This window comes from Dendrobates tinctorius, unplaced genomic scaffold (assembly GCF_039654945.1).
Source record: "Dendrobates tinctorius isolate UK_male_01 unplaced genomic scaffold, ASM3965494v1 ptg000311l, whole genome shotgun sequence".
NCBI lineage: Eukaryota > Metazoa > Chordata > Amphibia > Anura > Dendrobatidae > Dendrobates > Dendrobates tinctorius.
This window is the reverse complement of record NW_027361978.1, coordinates 643,080-660,668: the sequence shown is the minus strand read 5'-3', so window position 1 is coordinate 660,668 and position 17,589 is coordinate 643,080. Positions and strand designations below refer to the sequence as shown.

Genomic DNA, 17,589 nt, shown 5'->3' with positions numbered 1-17,589 from the left:
CTCCCTGGCATGCTCTCAATCAACTTCTGGATCAAATCCTGACTGATAGCAGTCCATTCTTGCAAAATCAATACTTTTATTTTGTCTGAATTTGAAGGTTTTTGTTTGTCCACCCGTCTCTTGATGATTGACCACAAGTTCTCAATGGGATTAAGATCTGGGGAGTTTCCAGGCCATGGTCCCAAAATCTCTATGTTTTGTTCCCTGAGCCATTTAGTTATCACCTTTGCTTTATGGCAAGGTGCTCCATCATGTTGAAAACGGCATTGTTGATCGCCAAACTGCTCTTGGACGGTTGGGAGAAGTTGCTCTCGGAGGACATTCTGGTACCATTCTTTATTCATGGCTGTGTTTTTAGGCAAGACTGAGAGAGAGCTCATTCCCTTGGCTGAGAAGCAACCCCACACATGAATGGTTTCAGGATGCTTGACAGTTGGCATGAGACAAGACTGGTGGTAGCGCTCACCTGGTCTTCTCCGAATAAGCCGTTTTCCAGATGTCCCAAACAATCGAAAAGGGGATTCATCAGAGAAAATGACTTTACCCCAGTCCTCAGCAGTCCACTCCCTGTACCTCTTGCAGAATATCAGTCTGTCCATGATGTTTTTCCTGGAGAGAAGTGGCTTCTTTGCTGCCTTCGAGACCAGGCCTTGCTCCAAGAGTCTCCGCCTCACAGTGCGTGCAGATGCACTCACACCTGCCTGCTGCCATTCCTGAGCAAGCTCTGCACTGCTGGTAGCCCGATCCCGCAGCCGAAACACTTTTAAGAGACGGTCCTGGCGCTTGCTGGTCTTTCTCGGGCGCCCTGGAGCCTTTTTGGCAACAAGGGAACCTCTCTCCTTGAAGTTCTTGATGATGCGATAGATTGTTGACTGAGGTGCAATCTTTCTTTAGAGATAACCATGGTTAACAGAAGAGAAACAATGATGCCAAGCACCAGCCTCCTTTTAAAGTGTCCAGTGGTGTCATTCTTACTTAATCATGACAGATTGATCTCCAGCCCTGTCCTCATCAACACCCACACCTGTGTTAATGGAGCAATCACTGAAACGATGTTAGCTGGTCCTTTTAAGGCAGGGCTGCAATGATGTTGAAATGTGTTTTGGGGGATAAAGTTCATTTTCTAGGCAAATATTGACTTTGCAAGTAATTGCTGTTAAGCTGATCACTCTTTATAACATTCTGGAGTATATGCAAATTGCCATTAGAAAAAATGAAGCAGTAGACTTTGTAAAAATTAATATTTGTGTCATTCTCAAAACTTTTGGCCATGACTGTACATAGGAGCTATACATACTCCAGAGCAGCACTCACTATTCTGCTATTATATAGAGTCTTATCCCCCAGTCACCTCCAGAGCTGCACTCACTATTCTGCTGTTACATCGTGCATTATCCTCCAGTCACCTCCAGAGCTGCACTTACTATTCTGCTATTATATAGTGTCTTATCATCCAGTCACCTCCAGAGCTGCAGTCACTATTCTGGTGTTACATCGTGCATAATCCTCCAGTCACCTCCAGAGCTGCACTCACTATTCTGATGTTACATCGTGTCTTATCCTCCAGTCACCTCCAGAGCTGCAGTCACTATTCTGCTGTTACATCTTATCCTCCAGTTACCTCCAGAGCTGCAGTGAGACTCCAGGATTCTGTTGCTGCCTTCAGCTGATTCTGTATGTGTATGAAGCATGGTCTGTTGCTCTGCATTATGGGAATTGTAGTCCTTACTCCATGGGGGTAATGTAGTAACACTCACATGATAAACGTGGTGATCCCCACTGCCCAGATGTCGGTGGGCTGTGCGGCCCCCTGCCCCTCCAGCAGCTCCGGAGCTGAGAACAAGATACAACAAGTAAAGGACAAAGCAAAAACTTCCCATGTGATTCCAACCTGGAACCTAAACCTGAGACCAACCCGACCTCTGAACCCAAACAGACCTCAGGTCTGAGACTAACCCAACCTCTGAACCCAAACAGACCTCAGGCCAGAGACTGAACCGACCTCTGAACCCAAACAGACCACAGGCCAGAGAATGACCCAACCTCTGAACCCAAACAGACCTCAGGCCAGAGACTGAACCGACCTCTGAATCCAAACAGACCTCAGGCCAGAGACTGAACCGACCTCTGAACCCAAACAGACCTCAAGCCAGAGAATGACCCAACCTCTGAACCCAAACAGACCTCAGGCCAGAGACTGACCCGACCTCTGAACCCAAACAGACCTCAGGCCAGAGACTGAACCGACCTCTGAATCCAAACAGACCTCAGGCCAGAGACTGACCCGACCTCTGAACCCAAACAGACCTCAGGCCAGAGACTGACCCGACCTCTGAACCCAAACAGACGTCAGGCCAGAGACTGAACCGACCTCTGAACCCAAACAGACGTCAGGCCAGAGACTGACCCGACCCCTGAACCCAAACAGACGTCAGGCCAGAGAATGACCCAACCTCTGAACCCAAACAGACCTCAGGCCAGAGACTGACCAGACCTCTGAACCCAAACAGACCTCAGGCCAGAGACTGACCAGACCTCTGAACCCAAACAGACCTCAGGTCAGAGACTGACCAGACCTCTGAACCCAAACAGACCTCAGGCCAGAGACTGAACCGACCTCTGAACCCAAACAGACCTCAGGCCAGAGACTGAACCGACCTCTGAACCCAAACAGACGTCAGGCCAGAGACTGACCCGACCCCTGAACCCAAACAGACGTCAGGCCAGAGACTTACTCGACCTCTGAACCCAAACAGACGTGAGGCCAGAGACTGACCCGACCCAACCCCTGAACCCAAACAGACGTCAGGCCAGAGACTTACTCGACCTCTGAACCCAAACAGACCTCAGGCCAGAGACTGAACTGACCTCTGAACCCAAACAGACATCAGGCCAGAGACTGACCCGACCCCTGAACCCAAACAGACCTCAGGCCAGAGAATGACCCAACCTCTGAACCCAAACAGACCTCAGGCCAGAGACTGACCCGACCTCTGAACCCAAACAGACCTCAGGCCAGAGACTGACCCGACCTCTGAACCCAAACAGACCTCCGGCCAGAGACTGACCCGACCTCTGAACCCAAACAGACTCAGGCCAGAGACTGAACTGAACCCAAACAGACCTCAGGCCAGAGACTTACTTGACCTCTGAACCCAAACAGACTTCAGGCCAGAGACTGTATCGACCTCTGAACCCAAACAGACCTCAGGCCAGAGACTGAACCGACCTCTGAACCCAAACAGACCTCAGGCCAGAGACTGAACCGACCTCTGAATCCAAACAGACCTCAGGCCAGAGACTGACCCGACCTCTGAACCCAAACAGACCTCAGGCCAGAGACTGACCCGACCTCTGAACCCAAACAGATGTCAGGCCAGAGACTGAACCGACCTCTGAACCCAAACAGACGTCAGGCCAGAGACTGACCCGACCCCTGAACCCAAACAGACGTCAGGCCAGAGAATGACCCAACCTCTGAACCCAAACAGACCTCAGGCCAGAGACTGACCAGACCTCTGAACCCAAACAGACCTCAGGCCAGAGACTGACCAGACCTCTGAACCCAAACAGACGTCAGGCCAGAGACTGAACCGACCTCTGAACCCAAACAGACGTCAGGCCAGAGACTGACCCGACCCCTGAGCCCAAACAGACGTCAGGCCAGAGAATGACCCAACCTCTGAACCCAAACAGACCTCAGGCCAGAGACTGACCAGACCTCTGAACCCAAACAGACCTCAGGCCAGAGACTGACCAGACCTCTGAACCCAAACAGACCTCAGGCCAGAGACTGACCAGACCTCTGAACCCAAACAGACCTCAGGCCAGAGACTGAACCGACCTCTGAACCCAAACAGACCTCAGGCCAGAGACTGAACCGACCTCTGAACCCAAACAGACCTCAGGCCAGAGACTGAACCAACCTCTGAACCCAAACAGACGTCAGGCCAGAGACTGACCCGACCCCTGAACCCAAACAGACGTCAGGCCAGAGACTTACTCGACCTCTGAACCCAAACAGACGTGAGGCCAGAGACTGACCCGACCCAACCCCTGAACCCAAACAGACGTCAGGCCAGAGACTTACTTGACCTCTGAACCCAAACAGACCTCAGGCCAGAGACTGAACTGACCTCTGAACCCAAACAGACATCAGGCCAGAGACTGACCCGACCCCTGAACCCAAACAGACCTCAGGCCAGAGAATGACCCAACCTCTGAACCCAAACAGACCTCAGGCCAGAGACTGACCCGACCTCTGAACCCAAACAGACCTCAGGCCAGAGACTGACCCGACCTCTGAACCCAAACAGACCTCCGGCCAGAGACTGACCCGACCTCTGAACCCAAACAGACTCAGGCCAGAGACTGAACTGACCCCTGAACCCAAACAGACCTCAGGCCAGAGACTTACTTGACCTCTGAACCCAAACAGACTTCAGGCCAGAGACTGTATCGACCTCTGAACCCAAACAGACCTCAGGCCAGAGACTGAACCGACCTCTGAACCCAAACAGACCTCAGGCCAGAGACTGAACCGACCTCTGAACCCAAACAGACCTCAGGCCAGAGACGTACTCGACCTCTGAACCCAAACAGACCTCAGGCCAGAGAATGACCCAACCTCTGAATCCAAACAGACCTCAGGCCAGAGACTGACCCGACCTCTGAACCCAAACAGACCTCAGGCCAGAGACGTACTCGACCTCTGAACCCAAACAGACCTCAGGCCAGAGAATGACCCAACCTCTGAATCCAAACAGACCTCAGGCCAGAGACTGAACCGACCTCTGAACCCAAACAGACCTCAGGCCAGAGACTGACCCGACCTCTGAACCCAAACAGACCTCCGGCCAGAGACTGACCCGACCTCTGAACCCAAACAGACTCAGGCCAGAGACTGAACTGACCCCTGAACCCAAACAGACCTCAGGCCAGAGACTTACTTGACCTCTGAACCCAAACAGACTTCAGGCCAGAGACTGTATCGACCTCTGAACCCAAACAGACCTCAGGCCAGAGACTGAACCGACCTCTGAACCCAAACAGACCTCAGGCCAGAGACTGAACCGACCTCTGAACCCAAACAGACTTCAGGCCAGAGACTGTATCGACCTCTGAACCCAAACAGACCTCAGGCCAGAGACTGAACCGACCTCTGAACCCAAACAGACCACAGGCCAGAGACTGTATCGACCTCTGAACCCAAACAGACCTCAGGCCAGAGACTGAACCGACCTGAACCCAAACAGACCTCAGGCCAGAGACTGAACTGACCTCTGAACCCAAACAGACCTCAGGCCAGAGACTGACCCGACCCCTGAATCCAAACAGACCTCAGGCCAGAGACTGAACCGACCTCTGAACCCAAACAGACCTCAGGCCAGAGACTGAACCGACCTCTGAACCCAAACAGACCTCAGGCCAGAGACTGAACCGACCTCTGAATACAAACAGACGTCAGGCCAGAGACTGACCCGACCCCTGAATCCAAACAGACCTCAGGCCAGAGACTGAACCGACCTGAACCCAAACAGACCTCAGGCCAGAGACTGAACCGACCTCTGAACCCAAACAGACCTCAGGCCAGAGACTGGACCGACCTCTGAACCCAAACAGACCTCAGGCCAGAGACTGAACCGACCTCTGAACCCAAACAGACCTCAGGCCAGAGACTGACCCGACCCCTGAATCCAAACAGACCTCAGACCAGAGACTGAACCGACCTGAACCCAAACAGACCTCAGGCCAGAGACTGAACCGATCTCTGAACCCAAACAGACCTCAGGCCAGAGACTGACCCGACCCCTGAATCCAAACAGACCTCAGGCCAGAGACTGACCCGAACTGTAAACCCATACCCGACCTCAGGCCAGAGACTGACCCGACCTCTGAATCCAAACCAACCTCAGGCCAGAGACTGACCGGAACTGTGAACACAAACAGACGTCAGGCCAGAGACTGACCTGACCTGTGAACCCAAACAGACCTCAGGCCAGAGACTGACCCGACCTCTGAACTCAAACCAGACTTGGATCTAAGATCTTAAAGGGCTCGTTCACCTTTGGGTACAATTTTTTTCTCAAATTCATGTATTTGTGACTAAAATCATTTTTTTAATGAGCTTTATTTCCCCAGTTCCTGACACTTCTATCTTTGACTTTGCATGTGGCCATAAATCAGCTGAGAGAACAGACCGGAGTCTCACTCTCATCGTTTGGGCGGCAGAAGGAGCTCTCAGTGGCTTCATCCGACAGCTCAGCAGCTGTACACGGAATTGCTGAAACATTTCTTATCAAACCCAAGTGCAAAAATGATTTTTTTTTAGCTCAAAATAAATTAATGTAGGTAAGAATTGTCCCAGAAGGTGGACAACCCCTTTAAGAAGATTCCTACCTCTCAGTTCTAGCTGTAAAGTTGAACCCACCTGACCTCTGACCCTTAACCTGAAAGTTAATGTTGCCTCTAAGCACAACCTTTGAACTCCGCCACCAGTCTTGATGCCTTTACATGTTCTCTCCCCGTGTGCGGAGTCCCATTCTCATACCCATGGTCTCCAGGAAGTCTGTGTATCTCTGGGGGGTGATCACTTTTTCAGGGCAGTAGTACTGGGCGTTTCCAAAGTCCAAGAGCTTCAGCAGCTTGTGCTCAGTGACCACCATGTTCTCCGCCCTCAGGTCTAGGTGCAGGATCTGCCGGTCATGCAAGAACTCCACCGCGCTGAGGATCTGCCACAGGTAGTCGCGGACGTCAAGCTCCGAGTACGAGGCCCTGAAGGGAGAAGGCAGGAAACCGAGCATCAGTGTGAGCCATGGCCTAATCAGCTGAGATGTGTGATACATGACCGGTGTGATACTGGAGATATGTACGATGTGTGTGTTACATGGGATGTGTGCAGAGTACACTGTGAGATGTGTGATGTGTGTGATACATGTGATGTGTGCGGAGTACACTGAGATGTGTGTGAAACATGTGATGTATGTGGAGTACACTGTGAGATGTGTGTGATACATGTGATGTGTGCGGAGTACACTGTGAGATGTGTGTGATACATGTGATGTGTGCTGAGTACACTGTGAGATGTGTGTGATACATGTGATTTATGTGGAGTAAACTGTGACATGTGTGATGTGTGATACATGTGATGTGTGCGGAGTACACTGTGAGATGTGTGTGATACATGTGATGTATGTGGAGTACACTGTAAAATGTGTGATACATGTGATGTGTGCGGAGTACACAGATGTGTGATACATGTGATGTATGTGGAGTACACTGTGTGATGTGTGTGATACATGTGATGTATGCGGAGTACACTGAGATGTGTGATGTGTGTGATACATGTGATGTGTGCGGAGTACACTGTGAGATATGTGTGATACATGTGATGTATGCAGAGTACACTGTGAGATGTGTGATACATGTGATGTGTGCAGAGTACACTGAGATGTGTGTGATACATGTGATGTGTGCAGAGTACACTGTGAGATGTGTGATACATGTGATGTGTATGGAGTACACTGTGAGATGTGTGATGTGTGCGATACATGTGATGTGTGCGGAGTACACTGAGATGTGTGTGATACATGTGATGTGTGTGATACATGTGATGTATGTGAAGTACACTGATGTGTGTGATACATGTGATGTATGCAGAGTACACTGAGATGTGTGTGATACACTGAGATGTGTGATGTGTGTGATACATGTGATGTGTGCGGAGTACATTGTGATGTGTGTGATGTATGCGGAGTACACTGTGTGATGTGTGTGATACATGTGATGTATGCGGAGTACACTGTGAGATGTGTGATACATGTGATGTGTGTGGAGCACACTGTGAGATGTGTGATGTATGTGATACATGTGATGTGTATGGAGTACACTGAGATGTGTGATGTGTGTGATACATGTGATGTGTGCGGAGTACACTGATGTGTGTGATACATGAGATGTGTGTGGAGTACACTGAGATGTGTGATACACGTGATGTGTGCGGAGTACACTGTGAGATGTGTGATGTATGTGATACATGTGATGTGTATGGAGTACACTGAGATGTGTGATGTGTGTGATACATGTGATGTGTGCGGAGTACACTGTGAGATGTGTGAGATACATGTGATGTATGTGGAGTACACTGTGATGTGTGTGATACATGTGATGTATGTGGAGTACACTGAGATGTGTGATGTGTGTGATACATGTGATGTGTGCGGAGTACATTGTGAGATGTGTGTGTGATACATGTGATGTATGCGGAGTACACTGATATGTGTGATACATGTGATGTGTGCGGAGTACACTGTGAGATGTGTGTGATACATGTGATGTATGTGGAGTACACTGATGTGTGTGATACATGTGATGTATGTGGAGTACACTGATGTGTGTGATACATGTGATGTATGTGGAGTACACTGTGATGTGTGATACATGTGATGTGTGCGGAGTACATTGTGAGATGTGTGATACATGTGATGTATGCGGAGTACACTGATGTGTGTGATACATGTGATGTATGCGGAGTACACTGTGAGATGTGTGATACATGTGATGTGTATGCAGTACACTGTGAGATGTGTGATGTGTGTGATACATGTGATGTATGCGGAGTACACTGTGAGATGTGTAATGTGTGTGATACTGGAGATATGTACGATGTGTGTGATACATGTGATGTGTATGCAGTACACTGTGAGATGTGTGATGTGTGTGATACATGTGATGTATGCGGAGTACATTGTGAGATGTGTGATACATGTGATGTGTGCAGAGTACACTGAGATGTGTGTGATACATGTGATGTGTGCGGAGTACACTGTGAGATGTGTGTGATACATGTGATGTGTGCGGAGTACAATGAGATGTGTGTGAAACATGTGATGTGTGCGGAGTACACTGAGATGTGATGTGTGTGAGCTATGTGATGTGTATGGAGTACACTGTGAGATGTGTGTGATACATGTGATGTGTGCGGAGTACAATGAGATGTGTGTGAAACATGTGATGTGTGCGGAGTACACTGAGATGTGATGTGTGTGAGCCATGTGATGTGTATGGAGTACACTGTGAGATGTGTGATACATGTGATGTGTGCGGAGTACACTGAGATGTGTGTGATCCATGTGATGTGTATGGAGTACACTGTGAGATGTGTGATACATGTGATGTGTACGGAGTACACTGAGATGTGTGTGATACATGTGATGTGTGCGGAGTACACTGAGATGTGTGTGATACATGTGATGTGTGTGGAGTACACTGTGAGATGTGTGTGATACATGTGATGTGTGCAAAGTACAATGAGATGTGTGTGATACATGTGATGTGTGCGGAGTACACTGAGATGTGTGATGTGTGTGATCCATGTGATGTGTATGGAGTACACTGAGATGTGTGATACATGTGATGTGTGCTGAGTACACTGTGAGATGTGTGTGATACATGTGATTTATGTGGAGTAAACTGTGACATGTGTGATGTGTGATACATGTGATGTGTGCGGAGTACACTGTGAGATGTGTGTGATACATGTGATGTATGTGGAGTACACTGTGAGATGTGTGATACATGTGATGTGTGCGGAGTACACTGAGATGTGTGATACATGTGATGTATGTGGAGTACACTGTGTGATGTGTGTGATACATGTGATGTATGCGGAGTACACTGAGATGTGTGATGTGTGTGATACATGTGATGTGTGCGGAGTAAACTGTGAGATATGTGTGATACATGTGATGTATGCAGAGTACACTGTGAGATGTGTGATACATGTGATGTGTGCAGAGTACACTGAGATGTGTGTGATACATGTGATGTGTGCAGAGTACACTGTGAGATGTGTGATACATGTGATGTGTATGGAGTACACTGTGAGATGTGTGATGTGTGCGATACATGTGATGTGTGCGGAGTACACTGAGATGTGTGTGATACATGTGATGTGTGTGATACATGTGATGTATGTGAAGTACACTGATGTGTGTGATACATGTGATGTATGCAGAGTACACTGAGATGTGTGTGATACACTGAGATGTGTGATGTGTGTGATACATGTGATGTGTGCGGAGTACATTGTGATGTGTGTGATGTATGCGGAGTACACTGTGTGATGTGTGTGATACATGTGATGTATGCGGAGTACACTGTGAGATGTGTGATACATGTGATGTGTGTGGAGCACACTGTGAGATGTGTGATGTATGTGATACATGTGATGTGTATGGAGTACACTGAGATGTGTGATGTGTGTGATACATGTGATGTGTGCGGAGTACACTGTGATGTGTGTGATACATGAGATGTGTGTGGAGTACACTGAGATGTGTGATACACGTGATGTGTGCGGAGTACACTGTGAGATGTGTGATGTATGTGATACATGTGATGTGTATGGAGTACACTGAGATGTGTGATGTGTGTGATACATGTGATGTGTGCGGAGTACACTGTGAGATGTGTGAGATACATGTGATGTATGTGGAGTACACTGTGATGTGTGTGATACATGTGATGTATGTGGAGTACACTGAGATGTGTGATGTGTGTGATACATGTGATGTGTGCGGAGTACATTGTGAGATGTGTGTGTGATACATGTGATGTATGCGGAGTACACTGATGTGTGTGATACATGTGATGTGTGCGGAGTACACTGTGAGATGTGTGTGATACATGTGATGTATGTGGAGTACACTGATGTGTGTGATACATGTGATGTATGTGGAGTACACTGATGTGTGTGATACATGTGATGTATGTGGAGTACACTGTGATGTGTGATACATGTGATGTGTGCGGAGTACATTGTGAGATGTGTGATACATGTGATGTATGCGGAGTACACTGATGTGTGTGATACATGTGATGTATGCGGAGTACACTGTGAGATGTGTGATACATGTGATGTGTATGCAGTACACTGTGAGATGTGTGATGTGTGTGATACATGTGATGTATGCGGAGTACACTGTGAGATGTGTAATGTGTGTGATACTGGAGATATGTACGATGTGTGTGATACATGTGATGTGTATGCAGTACACTGTGAGATGTGTGATGTGTGTGATACATGTGATGTATGCGGAGTACATTGTGAGATGTGTGATACATGTGATGTGTGCAGAGTACACTGAGATGTGTGTGATACATGTGATGTGTGCGGAGTACACTGTGAGATGTGTGTGATACATGTGATGTGTGCGGAGTACAATGAGATGTGTGTGAAACATGTGATGTGTGCGGAGTACACTGAGATGTGATGTGTGTGAGCCATGTGATGTGTATGGAGTACACTGTGAGATGTGTGTGATACATGTGATGTGTGCGGAGTACAATGAGATGTGTGTGAAACATGTGATGTGTGCGGAGTACACTGAGATGTGATGTGTGTGAGCCATGTGATGTGTATGGAGTACACTGTGAGATGTGTGATACATGTGATGTGTGCGGAGTACACTGAGATGTGTGTGATCCATGTGATGTGTATGGAGTACACTGTGAGATGTGTGATACATGTGATGTGTACGGAGTACACTGAGATGTGTGTGATACATGTGATGTGTGCGGAGTACACTGAGATGTGTGTGATACATGTGATGTGTGTGGAGTACACTGTGAGATGTGTGTGATACATGTGATGTGTGCAAAGTACAATGAGATGTGTGTGATACATGTGATGTGTGCGGAGTACACTGAGATGTGTGATGTGTGTGATCCATGTGATGTGTATGGAGTACACTGAGATGTGTGATACATGTGATGTGTGCGGAGTACACTGTGAGATGTGTGTGATACATGTGATGTATGCGGAGTACACTGAGATGTGTGATGTGTGTGATACATGTGATGTGTGCGGAGTACACTGTGAGATATGTGTGATACATGTGATGTGTGCAGAGTACACTGAGATGTGTGTGATACATGTGATGTGTGCAGAGTACACTGTGAGATGTGTGATACATGTGATGTGTATGGAGTACACTGAGATGTGATGTGTGCGATACATGTGATGTGTGCGGAGTACACTGAGATGTGTGTGATACATGTGATGTGTGTGATACATGTGATGTATGTGAAGTACACTGATGTGTGTGATACATGTGATGTATGCAGAGTACACTGAGATGTGTGTGATACACTGAGATGTGTGATGTGTGTGATACATGTGATGTGTGCGGAGTACATTGTGATGTGTGTGATGTATGCGGAGTACACTGTGTGATGTGTGTGATACATGTGATGTATGCGGAGTACACTGTGAGATGTGTGATACATGTGATGTGTGTGGAGCACACTGAGATGTGTGATGTATGTGATACATGTGATGTGTATGGAGTACACTGAGATGTGTGATGTGTGTGATACATGTGATGTGTGCGGAGTACACTGTGTGATGTGTGTGATACATGAGATGTGTGTGGAGTACACTGTGAGATGTGTGATACACGTGATGTGTGCGGAGTACACTGTGAGATGTGTGATGTATGTGATACATGTGATGTGTATGGAGTACACTGAGATGTGTGATGTGTGTGATACATGTGATGTGTGCGGAGTACACTGTGAGATGTGTGAGATACATGTGATGTATGTGGAGTACACTGTGATGTATGTGATACATGTGATGTATGTGGAGTACACTGAGATGTGTGATGTGTGTGATACATGTGATGTGTGCGGAGTACATTGTGAGATGTGTGTGATACATGTGATGTATGCGGAGTACACTGATGTGTGTGATACATGTGATGTGTGCGGAGTACACTGTGAGATGTGTGTGATACATGTGATGTATGTGGAGTACACTGATGTGTGTGATACATGTGATGTATGTGGAGTACACTGTGATGTGTGATACATGTGATGTGTGCGGAGTACATTGTGAGATGTGTGATACATGTGATGTATGCGGAGTACACTGATGTGTGTGATACATGTGATGTATGCGGAGTACACTGTGAGATGTGTGTGATACATGTGATGTATGCGGAGTACACTGAGATGTGTGATGTGTGTGATACATGTGATGTGTGCGGAGTACACTGTGAGATATGTGTGATACATGTGATGTATGCAGAGTACACTGTGAGATGTGTGATACATGTGATTTGTGCAGAGTACACTGAGATGTGTGTGATACATGTGATGTGTGCAGAGTACACTGTGACATGTGTGATACATGTGATGTGTATGGAGTACACTGTGAGATGTGTGATGTGTGCGATACATGTGATGTGTGCGGAGTACACTGAGATGTGTGTGATACATGTGATGTGTGTGATACATGTGATGTATGTGAAGTACACTGATGTGTGTGATACATGTGATGTATGCAGAGTACACTGAGATGTGTGTGATACACTGAGATGTGTGATGTGTGTGATACATGTGATGTGTGCGGAGTACATTGTGATGTGTGTGATGTATGCGGAGTACACTGTGATGTGTGTGATACATGTGATGTATGCGGAGTACACTGTGAGATGTGTGATACATGTGATGTGTGTGGAGCACACTGTGAGATGTGTGATGTATGTGATACATGTGATGTGTATGGAGTACACTGAGATGTGTGATGTGTGTGATACATGTGATGTGTGCGGAGTACACTGTGTGATGTGTGTGATACATGAGATGTGTGTGGAGTACACTGTGAGATGTGTGATACACGTGATGTGTGCGGAGTACACTGTGAGATGTGTGATGTATGTGATACATGTGATGTGTATGGAGTACACTGAGATGTGTGATGTGTGTGATACATGTGATGTGTGCGGAGTACACTGTGAGATGTGTGAGATACATGTGATGTATGTGGAGTACACTGTGATGTGTGTGATACATGTGATGTATGTGGAGTACACTGAGATGTGTGATGTGTGTGATACATGTGATGTGTGCGGAGTACATTGTGAGATGTGTGTGTGATACATGTGATGTATGCGGAGTACACTGATGTGTGTGATACATGTGATGTGTGCGGAGTACACTGTGAGATGTGTGTGATACATGTGATGTATGTGGAGTACACTGATGTGTGTGATACATGTGATGTATGTGGAGTACACTGTGATGTGTGATACATGTGATGTGTGCGGAGTACATTGTGAGATGTGTGATACATGTGATGTATGCGGAGTACACTGATGTGTGTGATACATGTGATGTATGCGGAGTACACTGTGAGATGTGTGATACATGTGATGTGTATGCAGTACACTGTGAGATGTGTGATGTGTGTGATACATGTGATGTATGCCGAGTACACTGTGAGATGTGTAATGTGTGTGATACTGGAGATATGTACGATGTGTGTGATACATGTGATGTGTATGCAGTACACTGTGAGATGTGTGATGTGTGTGATACATGTGATGTATGCGGAGTACATTGTGAGATGTGTGATACATGTGATGTGTGCAGAGTACACTGAGATGTGTGTGATACATGTGATGTGTGCGGAGTACACTGTGAGATGTGTGTGATACATGTGATGTGTGCGGAGTACAATGAGATGTGTGTGATACATGTGATGTGTGCGGAGTACACTGAGATGTGATGTGTGTGATCCGTGAGATGTGTGATACATGTGATGTGTGCGGAGTACACTGAGATGTGTGATGTGTGTGATCCATGTGATGTGTATGGAGTACACTGTGAGATGTGTGATACATGTGATGTGTACGGAGTACACTGAGATGTGTGTGATACATGTGATGTGTGCGGAGTACACTGAGATGTGTGTGATACATGTGATGTGTGTGGAGTACACTGTGATATGTGTGTGATACATGTGATGTGTGCAAAGTACAATGAGATGTGTGTGATACATGTGATGTGTGCGGAGTACACTGAGATGTGTGATGTGTGTGATCCATGTGGTGTGTATGGAGTACACTGAGATGAGTGATACATGTGATGTGTGCGGAGTACACTGTGAGATGTGTGTGATACATGTGATGTATGCGGAGTACACTGTGAGATGTGTGATGTGTGTGACACATGTGATGTATGCGGAGTACACTGAGATGTGTGATACATGTGATGTGTGCGGAGTACACTGTGTGATGTGTGTGATACATGTGATGTGTGCGGAGTACACTGTGAGATGTGTAATGTGTGTGACACCAGATATGGGTGTGATACATGTGATGTGTGCAGAGTACACTGTGCGATACGTGACAGATATGATATCGGAGGTACAGTTGTGGCCAAAAGTATTGACACCCCTTCATTTCTGTCAGATAATACTCAGTTTCTTCCTGAAAATGATTGCAAACACAAATTCTTTGGTATTATTATCTTCCTTTAATTTGACTTAAATGAAAAAACACAAAAAGAATTGTCCTAAAGCCAAATTGGATATAATTCCACACCAAACATAAAACAGAGGGTGGACAAAAGTATTGGCACTGTTCAAAAAATCATGTGATGCTTCTCTAATTTGTGTAATTAACAGCACCTGTAACTTACCTGTGGCACCTAACAGGTGTTGGCAATAACTAAATCACACTTGCAGCCAGTTGACATGGATTAAAGTTGACTCAACCTCTGTCCTGTGTCCTTGTGTGCACCACATTGAGCATGGAGAAAAGAAAGAAGACCAAAGAACTGTCTGAGGACTTGAGAAACCAAATTGTGAGGAAGCATGAGCAATCTCAAGGCTACAAGTCCATCTCCAAAGACCTGAATGTTCCTGTGTCTACCGTGCGCAGTGTCATCAAGAAGGTTAAAGCCCATGGCACTGTGGCTAACCTCCCGAGATGTGGACGGAAAAGAATTGACAAGAGATTTCAACGCAAGATTGTGCAGATGTTGGATAAAGAACCTCGACTAACATCCAAACAAGTTCACGCTGCCCTGCAGTCCGAGGGTACAACAGTGACAACCCGTACTATCCGTCGGCATCTGAATGAAAAGGGACTGTATGGTAGGAGACCCAGGAAGACCCCACTTCTTACCCCGAGATATAAAAAAGCCAGGCTGGAGTTTGCCAAAACTTACCTGAAAAAGCCTAAAATGTTTTGGAAGAATGTTCTCTGGTCAGATGAGACAAAAGTAGAGCTTTTTGGGCAAAGGCATCAACATAGAGAAAAAAAGAGGCATTCAAAGAAAAGAACACGGTCCCTACAGTCAAACATGGCGGAGGTTCCCTGATGTTTTGGGGTTGCTTTGCTGCCTCTGGCACTGGACTGCTTGACCGTGTGCATGGCATTATGAAGTCTGAAGACTACCAACAAATTTTGCAGCATAATGTAGGGCCCAGTGTGAGAAAGCTGGGTCTCCCTCAGAGGTCATGGGTCTTCCAGCAGGACAATGACCCAAAACACACTTCAAAAAGCGCTAGAAAATGGTTTGCGAGAATGCACTGGAGACTTCTAAGGTGGCCAGCAATGAGTCCAGACCTGAATCCCATAGAACACCTGTGGAGAGATCTAAAAATGGCAGTTTGGAGAAGGCACCCTTCACATATCAGGGACCTGGAGCAGTTTGCCAAAGAAGAATGGTCTAAAATTCCAGCAGAGCATTGTAAGAAACTCATTGATGGTTACCGGAAGCGGTTGGTCGCAGTTATTTTGGCTAAAGGTTGTGCAATCAAGTATTAGGCTGAGGGTGCCAATACTTTTGTCTGGTCCATTTTTGGAGTTTTGTGCGAAATGATCAATGTTTTGCTTTTTGCTTCATTCTCTTTTGTGTTTTTTCATTTAAGACAAATTAAATGAAGATAATAATAATACCAAAGAATGTGTTTGCAGTCATTTTCAGGAAGAAACTGAGTCTGACAGAATTGCAGGGGTGTCAATACTTTTGGCCACAACTGTATATGTGATGTGTGTGATACCAGAGATATACGTGATGTGTGATACGTGATAGTGCTGGATGACTGTTACGCCACACCCCGAACTAGTCCTCATTCAGCAGTTTGGTATTCGCCGCCCCCTAGTGGTCAGTGCTGGTGATCATCAGAGGGGCTACTTTTTTGCAGCAGGTGCCATTACCCCGTGGCGAGGCAGTGCAGCAGCCGCCGGCCCTCGCACAACTCTAGGATGAGCGCCAGGTCCTGAGGGCTGAGATACGCCGCGTGCAGCTGCACCACGTTGCTATGATGGAGACTCTTCAGCATCTGATACTCGCGCAGCGTCGTCTCCTTGGTCTTCTCCGTGTACGGGATAATCTTCACTGCGAACAGCCGCCCCGTAGACCTCTCTGTGCACAATCTGACAGCACCGAACCGACCCCTGCGGAGCACAGACACATGCAAGAATGAGCAATGGAGGCAGCGGCGTCCTCCACATGACACGGATCAAGTACAGACCGTGGATATACCCGACCCTGACTGTGGATATAACTGACCCTGACCAAAGATACTGTATACCCCACCCTGACAGTGGAAATACTCCTGACCCTAACACGCCGACATCATCACATCTCACCTCCTTCCGTCCATCTGTAAATCTGCGCGGAATCCTCCCTCTGATGAATCGTGAAACTCTGAAGCGCCGGATGATTGTACAATCGCTGGTCAAAGTGAGATTGAGAGAGTCATTACCATGAAAGGGACAGCACTCACCCGGG

The 17,589-nt window shown here is 47.1% G+C and overlaps 1 protein-coding gene across 1 annotated transcript in view; it reads right to left on the bottom strand.

Annotated features, from left to right (window-relative positions):
• Nucleotides 1–17,589, bottom strand: part of OBSCN (obscurin, cytoskeletal calmodulin and titin-interacting RhoGEF) — a 636,219-nt gene that overhangs the window by 6,379 nt on the left and 612,251 nt on the right. Inside the window, exons 111-114 of the mRNA XM_073561015.1 lie at nucleotides 17,448–17,532; nucleotides 17,013–17,252; nucleotides 6,551–6,774; nucleotides 1,758–1,833 (exon numbers count right to left, since the gene is read on the bottom strand). Of these exons, the coding sequence (XP_073417116.1) occupies nucleotides 1,758–1,833; nucleotides 6,551–6,774; nucleotides 17,013–17,252; nucleotides 17,448–17,532 (625 nt within the window). The remainder of the gene's footprint in view (nucleotides 1–1,757; nucleotides 1,834–6,550; nucleotides 6,775–17,012; nucleotides 17,253–17,447; nucleotides 17,533–17,589) is intronic.